This window comes from Pocillopora damicornis, chromosome 10 (genome assembly GCF_964200805.1).
Source record: "Pocillopora damicornis chromosome 10, jaPocDami1.2, whole genome shotgun sequence".
Taxonomy (NCBI): domain Eukaryota; kingdom Metazoa; phylum Cnidaria; class Anthozoa; order Scleractinia; family Pocilloporidae; genus Pocillopora; species Pocillopora damicornis.
In genome coordinates, this window is record NC_142679.1 from 13,659,543 (window position 1) to 13,671,269 (window position 11,727).

At 36.2% G+C, this 11,727-nt stretch overlaps 2 protein-coding genes across 2 annotated transcripts; one reads left to right on the forward strand and one right to left on the reverse strand.

Moving 5' to 3' along the window:
* Window positions 1-134: 134 nt before the first annotated feature.
* Window positions 135-5,271, reverse strand: LOC113675428 (F-box only protein 47). The gene is made up of 9 exons (XM_027191997.2): window positions 5,193-5,271; window positions 4,505-4,931; window positions 3,890-3,966; window positions 3,251-3,386; window positions 2,598-2,825; window positions 2,252-2,413; window positions 1,815-1,957; window positions 1,509-1,692; window positions 135-855 (listed from the first exon to the last, which is right to left on the reverse strand). Exons 2-9 carry the CDS (start codon window positions 4,887-4,889, stop codon window positions 755-757), a joined length of 1,416 nt encoding a protein of 471 aa, XP_027047798.2. The 5' UTR covers window positions 4,890-4,931; window positions 5,193-5,271; the 3' UTR covers window positions 135-754.
* Window positions 5,272-5,399: 128 nt separating this feature from the next.
* On the forward strand, window positions 5,400-11,341 carry LOC113675462 (NEDD8-conjugating enzyme Ubc12). Its single transcript, XM_027192044.2, has 8 exons — window positions 5,400-5,686; window positions 7,001-7,095; window positions 7,532-7,570; window positions 7,950-8,000; window positions 9,375-9,427; window positions 9,536-9,599; window positions 10,005-10,035; window positions 10,342-11,341. The coding sequence occupies exons 1-8, from the start codon at window positions 5,587-5,589 to the stop codon at window positions 10,452-10,454; spliced, it is 546 nt and encodes a 181-aa protein (XP_027047845.1). The 5' UTR covers window positions 5,400-5,586; the 3' UTR covers window positions 10,455-11,341.
* Window positions 11,342-11,727: the final 386 nt, after the last annotated feature.

Genomic DNA, 11,727 nt, shown 5'->3' on the forward strand with positions numbered 1-11,727 from the left:
GCATGGTGAGGAAATCCGGTCAGTTCCTTTTTTATGCATAATAGTGGTTCTGTTCCACACAAGTATTTTTTTGTAATCATAAGTTATTTATCATTGCAAAAATGTATTCAACATGGAAAAAATTGGCAAGAGGATTATTTTGTAAATGCAATTTTATTGTGAAAAGTTAGTTACAATTCTTCACAAATGAATTGTAAAGTGACACCTAAAATGAGTAAAATGTTGCAACAAAATGAATAAAAACACTGGGCACATGTTTAGATTAGTGTTGAAGAGTAACAAACCTTGTGAAAAGTTACTCTTAAGGGAGGGTCTATGAAACTTTTGTGACGAAAAGCTAAAGTAAAGAGATGGACTCCAAAAGGCAAATCCCTACAAGTACATAAAAAGTAAGTAAAAAAATTCTTTGGCAGGTGACACATTTACTTTCAATAATATTTTATAACCAATACAGGGGTCGTTATTACCTTGTTGTGATTAAAATCACTACTGATTTTTAATTATTACATTTATTGTCTTGAGATTTGAGTAATATTACCAGGATACATTGATAACAAAGGAAAAAAAGCATAAACAAAGTATTTATCAACAATATATTAAACATTTTTTAAGGTATCCATCAATAAATTTTCACAAAAAATGTAAATTTTAATATTTTTAGAGATGCAATGCAATATGTCAAAATCTTTTATAAATTGATTTTTTTCTCAATATGATATTCAAAGGATCTTTAGAACTGTTCTTCTGTGAGGTCTCATTTTACTGTACATTCTTTAAGAAAGATTGCTGCTATTTTAGTTAGGTTGTGTATACTTGCAGCAAAAACCTGTTCTTGCTCTTCTGGGGTAGTAACATCTAGAAATAAAAAACAGAGTCAATTATTGCTAAGTATGATTAATTTTCTTATTGTACTCTGTAATTGTTGTTTAATTGGGTTTCTTTACTTTGTGCAGACTTAAAATATCTTTTCCTTAGCTTCAGAATTTCCTATATCAATTTCCTATATTAATTTCCATGATTACTTTTCTTCTAAACTTTTGGTTTTCAAGACCCCTTATATTCCCTAAGACTCATTAAGTTATCAGGCATGATTATTTTCCTTGCACTGCCTCAGGCTCCCAGAGGGAGGGGCAATCAAAAAGAGGTGGAATAAAGTGAGCAAACAGATCAATATGGGGAGTCCTACAGAAAAAAAAAATTCACAACTTAACTTTTTTTTTCCTATGTCCACCCTCTAAGTTTTTTCCTGTTCCTCTTTGTTTCCCTGTAATCTACATTATCTCAATTATTTAAGAGTGAAACTGGAGTAAATGATCAAAATCAACTTTTTTACTTAACATTTTTCAATGAATGTACTTGGTTTTGTTGTTGTTTTTTTTTTTTGAGGTAACAATTTATTTCCAATAAATGAACTTGTTTTTGTTTGTTTGTTTGTTTGTTTGAGGGAAGTTGTTTTAAGATTATATTGAAAATGAACATTTGAATGTAATAGTTGTTGCATTAAGTACCTAGGTCTTCTTGGAGTCCCTCTCCAAGGCTTAGTATGTTCTCTTCCCATACATTGAACAAGGATGATGTCAAGGCAGCTTGATCTTTGCTGCTTGGCATGACAGCCAGAACTTGTCTCATGGTGTTTGAAAAGCACTGAATACCATTCCCTTTGCCATACATCATGTCATCTTGTCCTAAAGCCTGTGATATTTAGAATACAAGAAATACAGAATACTGTAAGTTTGCAAACAACATCCATACAACAAACCTATTTAAACGTGTTACAGAATCACTTCTTTGACTAAATATCATGGAAACATTACCTGACCAAGGTAGTAACCTAAGTATGATAATTCATGGACTCTCCCATTCATAGCTTTATTTCCTAGCACTTCAAAGCAAACTGATTCTCCACACAGTTTTAGCAGCTTGGCGATATTTTCCAAGCACCAGTCAGACGGCGTACCTGAAGTTAAAGAAAACAGAAAGGGGCATTAATTTGTTTAAAGAAAGGCAGCTTCAACGCAACGCTATGCGATTGAATTCATTTTTATACTACTGCTCAGTCCAAAGGCTTTGACGCGGTGAGATATCAAATTCGATTGACGGTTATCCCAAAGAGAAAAAAAACGGAAAGTACATGTTGATCAATTGGTGTGAGGTGTACCTCAAAGGTTACACTAAATCAAGCCGCGCCTATAGCATATGTTTCAAATTCCATTCACTTACAGACATGTACTGTACTGTTAAAAGCAAATACCGGTTAATTCCTCGAACACGCTGATAAAATCATCTTCGTTCCAGTCCTTGCTGTCACAATACACATGTAAGATCTTGAGGGCGTCTGCAAGGTCCATTAGTTCGGCGTCTTCAACGCCAAAATAAGTTGGACAACTTTGTAACACATTCCAGGCGACAGTTCCTGCAAATTATAAGTCCACATGTTAAAACCAGGTAAGACAAAGTATGGTTGTCGTAGGAAAATTTCATGCGTTTGGTAAAATCATGAGCGACGGAACAATAGGTAGGTCCTAAGGAGCCAATTTTTAGTCAGAGATTTTTGGATCGTCATCAGTGAATATTAAGACAGTTTGATAAATACTTACCGTTTTCATCATTGACGGGTCCGTATAGAATGTAAATTAGTCGGGCTTGGAAAACAAGGGGCCATGGTTTTAGTATTTTGCAAAGCCAGAATCCTCTCTCAGTGGGATCGCTAGCCTTGTCCAAGAATATCTCTCGACAGAATACTCTTATGTATCTCTCGTACCATGGTTGTGATCCTGGCGGGGAGCGAAGCACCTGCCTAATTCTGTCATCCAAACATGAGGCACCTTTAAAAGATTATGAAGTCAAATAAAATGCAGGTGTGTGCGTGAGAAGAGGAACGCCCAGGTGCTACACTGCCTTGGACTCTACATCCAGCAGTACAGGCACGAGCCCTGGGTTCTATGTTAACAAAATTCAAACAGAGCCGGGAGGAGTGACCTAGAGGGAGGATTTTCTAAAGCAAGTAATCTAAGCGTTGGCTCGCTTGAGCATAAAACGAAGTGAATATCTTCACTTCAAAGTCATTCATTTTTTATCCTTGATAACTAGGAACCCAACGTTTCCAGATACCATGTCCGGTTTTTGCCAACCCCATCTAATCCACCAAAGCTAAACAGTAGTCAGTTAGTCTCCTGTTTACCGGAACAGTTCAACGGAATTTTAAGTCGGTTCGTCTGTCTGTGTCTTTCTTTTTTAAGCCGGTTTATACCTTTGATAGCAAGATAGGCTTTAAACTTCTCATCATCCTCCCATCCTGCAACAAAGGAGTGAAGAAACTTTCCGTAACAGCTGTAGGCGGTATCACTTCCAAGGGTGGTGCAGATCTTTGAGTGTGTGTCTTTGAGCTGCAGACGGTCAAATAAGTTTGGGTGTTATTGTAAATGTCCTTACATGATTTCATGATATCGGAATCGCAAAATTTGTCGTAGAGAACTGAGTTGTTAAACACATGATGACTTAGAGAGGGAAATCTCATTAGAGAGGAAAATCTCCGGGAAATCTCATATCAAGCTCATGTATCCTGCTTACTTTCCCTCGGTCAGTGAACCACCAGATATCAGAATACCATGTGATTATTTGCCTAGCTCAAGTTTTTGTAAGGATTTCTGTCATTATCACATTTTAACACTTGTTTAACTAGGCATGTCTAGAAAATAATGCTTAAATACACAGCCCATTAGAACTGGTTTAGAATTAAATGCTAGTCCTTGGATGATGGGACCTAAAGTCGGTTGCGATGAAACAGCGACATGAGCAAAGGGAAAGCAAGAATTATTGATCTTAACTGGATCCTATCATCATTTATGACGGGTAAGTTATAGGAACGCGGTATAACTTGATTTCATACCTTATCCAAAACTACTCCGACTTCCTTTAACCTCTCTTTAGTGGAAAAGAGGCAGGTTGCCCTTTTAAGTAATATCCCTGTAAAAAATATAATTTTACGGCTGAGTTACAGTGATTAATTTTTTGGCAAATTACCACTGAGATTGCGAAAATCTGAAATAGCCTCCCAATTTTACTCCTAACACTCTCACTTTCCCCCCCTCTTCCCCGTACAATATTGCACTTTTTTTCTGATTGTACAACATTGAATGGTTGAAGGTGGGTACGGTAGCAAACTTTAGTAAATTTTTGTAATTTTATTTCCTAAAACTTCTTAAAAAGTCTTTGCGTGAATGTTATGCGTTAATTACGAGCGGATTGTACCCTGATATTCAATCGATCCGAAGTCATCCGCCTTACTTCCGTTGAGCGAGTGACTTTGGACTGTCTAAGAATCAGGCTATACTTGGGTCTGGATAAACCACTTTGTTTTGTTTAAATAAATTGTACTTCCCCTTTTAGTTTAAAGAATGGCAGCGCATAATTTAAAAACGCTTGTATAATACATTTTAGAGAGGATGATAGTGGAATTATAGGCTATTCCAATACTGAAATATGATGCAGTTGTAAGTCTCACCAAGGTCTTTAAAGTGGTTCCAGCAGTACTCCGTTTTCGCGTTTATGAAAAGCTCGGAAGATTCCTGTTCATTCTTGAATTGGATATTTGGAACAATGGCGTGTAAAGCGTCTTTGCTGTGGATGTAGTTCACAACCTCGTCCGTGAGAAGTCTCGATGTCAAGGAAAGTTGCCCGAGATCGGAAAGTGGAGTGAAGCCAAATATTCTAAAGCGCATTTCTCGGGGTAGTAAAGCAAACAGACCAAAAGGACTTCTTGTATGCATGGACTGCTTTTGGTTTATGTCATTTAATGCAGCTTTTGCCGACTTCAGTGCTCCATGCCTACTGAATTTGTTTTTTTTCACACTTCTCATGTAATGATACATTGTAACTGATCGAGACATGATCTTTCGCAAAGAGATTTCTCTGCACCAAATGCTGGTAGCCTGAAAATAGACGTTGACGTTTCGAAAGATAAGAAGAAATGATTAGTGCAAAATAACATAGAATGAATTTCGTAAAAAGCGATTTAAAAAAACATAGCTTTAAGTTTTTAATGCGTACTGTGAAATGGCTTCCAAACTGAACCGAATTTTGAAATGACTTCCACTTGTTTGGCTAACCAGAAAAACCTTTGAAAACTTACTTAAATTCGTAAGAAATAAAAGAATTGACTTGATTACTTTCCTTTTATCGAGACTACTTACCTGAAAGAGTGCAGCCCGAAGCAAAGACGAAAGAGGTTGATCCAAAGGTGTCAGAAAACTTGTCTCCCATGTCTCCCTTTCCCTGTGGATATTACTACGCGCGAAGTTCGCGCGAAGTTATCAAAAAGCGCGCCATATTTTGGTAACCGCGTCGCGCAACAGTGAAGGACTGGAGACAAGTAATTTCAGTCAATTTCAGTCAATAATTGCTCGGCCTTTCGCTCCATACTTCCGAACACTCGGCGAGAGTTCTCCGTGAATTCTGAACCAATCAGATTATGTGAGCCAGCGCCGAAGCAAAATTTTCGCTGAGTCTTCGCGGCTCTTTCCTCGATTACATTCGAGCACATAAAGGGAAGTTGGTGATTTCTTCGGTCTGTATTATATTAGAGCCATGATCAAGCTTTTCTCTTTGAAGCAACAAAAGAAGGAAGGAGAAGGTGCAAAGACAGGGACGAAGAGGGCTTCTGCAGCGCAACTAAGGATAACGAAAGGTGTGTTACGGTGTGGTTTTCTTGTAGAAGAAGCTTAGTCATTGTGCTGCCATTGCATCATGTATCTTATCCGTTTAATGGTACGTTTTGTGATCTGTTTTGTTATTGTATGAGTATATCCTTGAAGACTTAAGGAATAAACAGCGAGAAATAGCCCATTGTAATTCTTGCCGTATTAGCCATGCTCACTACTTGTTTCGTCCTGAAGTCAATCCTGACAGTTTTGAGTTTCTCCTAGAGTCTCTTCTGTAGTAATCTTTTTGTTATTTGTGCGAAAATAAAGCCTGATTTCTGGTACATTTTCACGTTTTCACCGTGTTGCCACATTGGCCTCTTAAACCGTAAATAGGATTCTGTATATTGTCTAATTTCGTCCTCAAAAACGCCGTCAACATGAAGGACATCCAGTGTGGAATTTGTTTTGTTTACAGGCCCAAGAGGTAGATACTCGTGAATTCACCGAAATCATTAAATTTCATGAGACACGGATAAGCTTGATTGATACGTCGGTCTCGAGTTACGATTAATTACCGCCACAATACCTCATTGTCCTTGTTCAGGGTTGGTTTTTAAAACATTGTTTGTATCTCACGAGCTTGGTGGACAAATCGCTATCACTTTATCACTGTCTAGAGTGAAGTAGAGACTCAAAGTCCACTTTTAATTAAGGTGATAAGGGTTAGGGCTGTTGCAGGTCTGCTCTTTAAGATCTTTGTATCCCAGATGGACAGAAATTTAGATTTTTGTTTGAGGAAATTTGATAATTTTTGAGCAACAGGTTGAAAGTGCCACAGAAATGCCTCCTTCAATAATTTTTGGATGAAGTGAAAGAAGGAAGTTGTTATTAAATATGATGGAAACACATAGGTCTCAGGAATAATGCATGAAATGCAGAACTAAGTACCATTTTGAAATGCCCTGGTCAGGGTTACTGTGCAGTATTTTTGGCTTTGACATTTTCCTCTTGCAGTGCTGTGTTCTCTTTATGGGTATTTAGGCTACACATACCACAGGGACACCTTTTGAAATTCTAAAAGGTCATCATAAATCTGATCATAAATTCTGAAATTGAATACTGGGGTTTTTCTTCTCTCTGGGTGCTTAGTCTGGAAGTTGTTTAATTTAATTTTTTTTATTGTCTCTCATTGAGGGAGGGTTTATCACTTACATGATATATTCAAGAAGTTTTGTTTTTCAAATTTCCCAGAAGAACTACTAAGGCAATACCACTAATCTCTTCATATAACCAAAACAATACTTTTTTGCCACCTAAAGTTTGTATTGTTGTTGCAAGCAAAATGTGTTGTATTTCAGATGTACGGGATCTTGAGCTACCAAAAACATGTCAGATAGAATTTCCTGATCCAGACGATCTTCTAAATTTCAAGCTCAATATTTCACCAGATGAGGTACTATAATCATTTAGAGACTATCCTAGTCTTTTACTAATATCTAAGTAGTTGCCTTAAACAGGCTTTGTAAGTCACACTTCTTTGTTGTTGCAGTAAAAGCTTATTACCAGAATACATGAAGAAAATGTTTGTTGAAGTGGTGTGTAAATGTTTCTTTTTAAAATTTGTTCAAACGTTTGTACTCCCTTACAAAACATTTCATCAGACACGTGCAATTTTTAGTCAGACATTGTTCTGTGACTGACTTGCCCATGGATGATGCACCACAATTTCTTAAGAAACCAATAACTTTGTTCATTTGCTTGAAAAAATTTAAGCCCCAGCATTCAAACTGATTTCTCATTTTTCTTAAGTCATCATAAGTTTCAATGATAATAACCAATATAAGTTTTTTGAATTTAGTGATGCTTTTAATTTAATTTTTAACTTCCAGGGATTTTACAGAAATGGAAGATTTATCTTTAGTTTTAAGGTGAGTTACTCCCTTTATAAGATCTTAGAAAGACAGAGGAAACTATCTTGAAAACTTGTAGTGGTGACAACATGCATTAGGTAGTTGAAAACACATTCAGCCAACACCTAGGGACTCATTGCTGTCTTTTGAAATTTCTAATAGCTCATTTGAAGTTCTTTTTACTGTTTCATTTTGTTGTAATTTGACACATCTTTTGACTTTAAATCCTAAAGATAAATTTCCTAGATTTTGAAGCCACTGAACCCTTTCTGGGATCCCACAGTGACCATGCATCATATTGGTTAGGAAGTCTCAACATTTTCCATGAATGTTGATGACTTGCTCCGACACATCTAATTATCCCTTAATCAATACCAGTCTGTTTAATTTGTAAAAGGTTGGTCCAGGATATCCTCATGATGCTCCAAAAGTCAAGTGTGAAACAAAAGTGAGTTTCTAGTTTAAGAGCACCTGCCATTTGTTGAGTTACTTTTTTCATTTAAAAAAAAAGCAACTGTTACAACAACTCTATGTTAGCATATCAAGTGGTATATTGCTTGCACCAATCAGATGGCTACTTTCAGGCATGATCACAGAAAAACTATTTTGACTGCCATGTTAAATATCCATTTTTTTGCTATAATTTTAAAAGTTCTCCATGAATTACATCTTGTGTTTAAACTGTATTTTCCCAATACAATTATGTGTCTACTTGTCACTATGAAATAGACTTTATCAGATGAAATACCATTTTCTGATAAACAACATAGATTTAATGTCTTAATCCAACCGCACTAAAAAATTCACATGAAACTAAATGCTACTGTTAGTCAATTTTTCATGCAATTCTCACATGTGTAGACATTTTTTAACAATCAAATTAGCTTTTAGCTACCTTGGACTTTACTAGTCAATTCCTTGTAAACAACCTGCTTTTTATCACATATTCGGCAAACATGGAGCAAAGTCCAGATGGGCAACAACCACCTGCAAAATATCTTTGCATGGGCTGTGAAGGAGACTATAGGAACCATGGCACTAATGCAGTTTATTTGTGCAATTTTTCAGACACCAGTGGCAATAAGCCAAAAAATATGTCTGAGTTTACTTCAGATAAACTTGAAGGTTTTGTGCTCTCCATTATTATTTATTTGAAAGTGAATGCCCTTTTTCTTTTACAAAAGTGAAAACATCATTTCCTTAGTGTTCCCTTTCAAACCACCAATACAAAAAAAGAAAAAAAACTCTTGCATGGGTAGCATGCCTAAGTTTTAAACTATGTGGCCAGACATTTCAGTTTAAAAGTGGATAAGATTTTTCATGATATTTTGTCTATATTCCTGAAAATCAAAACAGAACAGCAGAAACAACTCAGGAACTTGATGATCCAGCAGGACCAGTTCTATTTGAAACAGATGACTACTTTGAGTTCATTATTTATGACATTTCCCTTCACTACTCTTGGTTGTCACCATAAACCTAGTAACCTCAAAGGTTTAAGTTCTTGCATTAGTGTTGCTTTGTGCAACTTTTCTATCCATGATTATACATGATAAAATGTGTTCAAGTAGAATCAAAGAGTTTATGAGATACCACAATATGGCCTTTGTAAAGGAGTTCTAAAGGAAAAGAAAAGAAAAGAAAAACCAATAATGGCAGTATTGGCAGCAATGGCATTGAAGTTGTTATTTGTGGACAAGATTTGCTCTTAATTACTAATTTCCAGTTTGGTTGGTTGAAACAGTTGGACTCCTCTCCTCAAAATATTTCAGGTGTTCATGGTATTTGGATTTTAAAAGTAATTTGACTCCCTTTTTTTCAGGTTTATCATCCTAACATTGATCTAGAAGGAAATGTCTGTTTGAACATCTTGAGGTAAGTATAGATAAATGATGATTACTGATATTATATGTTCTTTCATTTCCTTTAAAATTACTTCATGATGCAAAATCCTTAAGCTTCCAATATCTTTTGTATTTGCAGAGAGGACTGGAAACCTGTTCTTACAATAAATGCAATAATAATTGGATTACAATATCTGTTTTTGGTGAGTGCTTGTAATAAACCCTATGAGGTGAATTTTTGAGTCATTTGATCAGTCTGTCAGTGGGTGACTTTGTATTTTTGGTATTGTTCAAAAGAACCAATCAGGACTCAATCTTGGAGCCCCTAGCTTGAAGGTCCTGGTAAATTAACAGGCTTGTAAAGCTCCCCTCTTTCCAATCAAGACAGGATTTTCAAAAGTTTTAAAAATTATACTATAAAACTATCAGCTAAAGAAACAAAGTGGACTGACTAGGGTGCCATAAGTTGCTTCTCTATTCTTTAATTTTTTTTTTAAAGTATGGCTTCAGGTTGTTAAGTTAGTGGTACTTTCGAAAAATGGGCCTTTTAGATGTCTCCTTTAAGGTGTGAGCCAATAAAATAACTTGACTTGTCTCTTTGATTGCAGGAACCAAATCCAGAGGATCCTCTTAACAAAGGTTAATACTTCCTTTGTTTATTTTCAAGAGGAGATTTGACATCTTCAGATTTACCCTTTGCAGAATTAGAAGTTCCAAAACCACCATCATAATTGGGTGGTGCATATAAGTAGAAGTTGACAGTGAAGTTTTCACTTCCCCCAACTCTAGGTGTTGGGCCAGGAAACAAAGTTGTAATGTTGAAGGATGTAGACCAGTCTTGAGGAATTAGTTTTGTTGAAGCTCTTGAAAAAAAATATTGATAGAAGTCAATAAGCTTGCTGTGTACTAGCCTCATTCCTTCACTGTGTCTTTCCTTTGCCACAGATGCTGCTGAAGTTCTTCGAAGTAACAGGCGGTTGTTTGAACAGAATGTGGGGAAATCCATGAGAGGAGGATATGTAGGAAGTGTCTACTTTGAACGTTGCCTCGTAAAGTGATGCCTTCATTGGACACTCCAGAGAGCTTACCCTCTATTTATTAACACTTAAAACTGTTGCAGTGCAAATTTGCTAAAATCAAAGCCAAAGAGGAGTTTGGTACCAGGCACTTTTGATCAATTCAAGGGACACTGGGCACAGATGGAGGACTTTAAAGTTACTATAAACAAATCTTAGACCCTTAATTTTCCAGATCCAGATTTGTTTTGCTTTATCCCCCTTTTAGCCCAAGCTTTTAACCTTCTTTTTCTCTTGAATGTTACCATTTTCTTTCTATGGAAATAATCACGTTTCAAAGTTAACGTAGTTGACTGGAAACCCCTAGTTCTTTACTCTACCTGAAATTATCTGGAGGCAAACTTCAACTCCTGTGGTTGATAGCATTTCCTAAGTTTCTCCCAAATTAAGCAGGACAGAATTCAGAGAAACTGTTGCCCTGCTATAATCATTGAAAAGTACAGCTTAGTAGCTCAAATATGAATCAATAACTTTGAGGGTTTTCTCAGAAAAATAGTAGAGGAAATACCATCTACTGATCTGTGGTTTGAGTCTTTAGGTGTAAGGTTGTTTTATAAAGTTCCTGAAATGCAGTGCTAGATTTCTTTTTTTTTTCGCCTGACTAAGATACTAATTTTCTTCTAGTCTTTATCTATAAAAATACACTTGATCAGATTATGAAGCTAAATTTAGGAGACACGGAATGGTCATTGATTTTATTGTCCTTTAGCAGTCTTGTATCTCATTGTTTGAAAGTGTTTCAGTTCTCAGCTTCAATTGTCTGCTGTAAATGCTACATAGGGAGGGAATATCACTGTACTGATATGTGAAATCTAGAATAGACATTTTTTGTACAGTTGTGTATAAAATAAACATAGTATGCTGTGTAAGCAGGCGTTTGATTTGTGATAATGCTATTATTTAGGTGGTTTGTAAGGTTCCTGAACTTCATTTAAAACTCTGGACTTTGGAATTAAGGACAAAAAGTTATAATAATTTGATGCAAAAGATAACATCCTAAAACCGTTTTCCTCATTCAGGTGAGGTAGCCGTGGAACTATATGTATTTGTTCTGTTTGGAAGCTTGTAGGACTTTCCGTCTGATGCGTGTAGGTTTTTTCCAACCAAAGAGACGCAGACTATGTACCGCAATCATCTTGGACAGAGGACGACTCAGAAGGAAAACTAAACTCATATTCGTTCTCCCCCTCTTAGATTATCTCTACATCTTCAAGTTTCTATTGGGCCCCTGGAGAATTTGCCAGAACTATTACAG

Bases quoted from the DNA above. Each gene is read 5' to 3' on its own strand.
- LOC113675428 (XM_027191997.2), bottom strand. From the start codon at position 4,889: ATGTCTCGATCAGTTACAATGTATCATTACATGAGAAGTGTGAAAAAA. The intron at 3,967-4,504 runs GTGAGACTTACA...TATTTTTTACAG, and splicing joins GAACCACTTTAAAGACCTTG to GGATATTACTTAAAAGGGCA. The intron at 2,414-2,597 runs GTAAGTATTTAT...TATAATTTGCAG, and splicing joins ACCCGTCAATGATGAAAACG to GAACTGTCGCCTGGAATGTG.
- LOC113675462 (XM_027192044.2), top strand. From the start codon at position 5,587: ATGATCAAGCTTTTCTCTTTGAAGCAACAAAAGAAGGAAGGAGAAGGT. The intron at 9,428-9,535 runs GTAAGTATAGAT...TTGTATTTGCAG, and splicing joins GTCTGTTTGAACATCTTGAG to AGAGGACTGGAAACCTGTTC. The intron at 10,036-10,341 runs GTTAATACTTCC...CCTTTGCCACAG, and splicing joins AGAGGATCCTCTTAACAAAG to ATGCTGCTGAAGTTCTTCGA.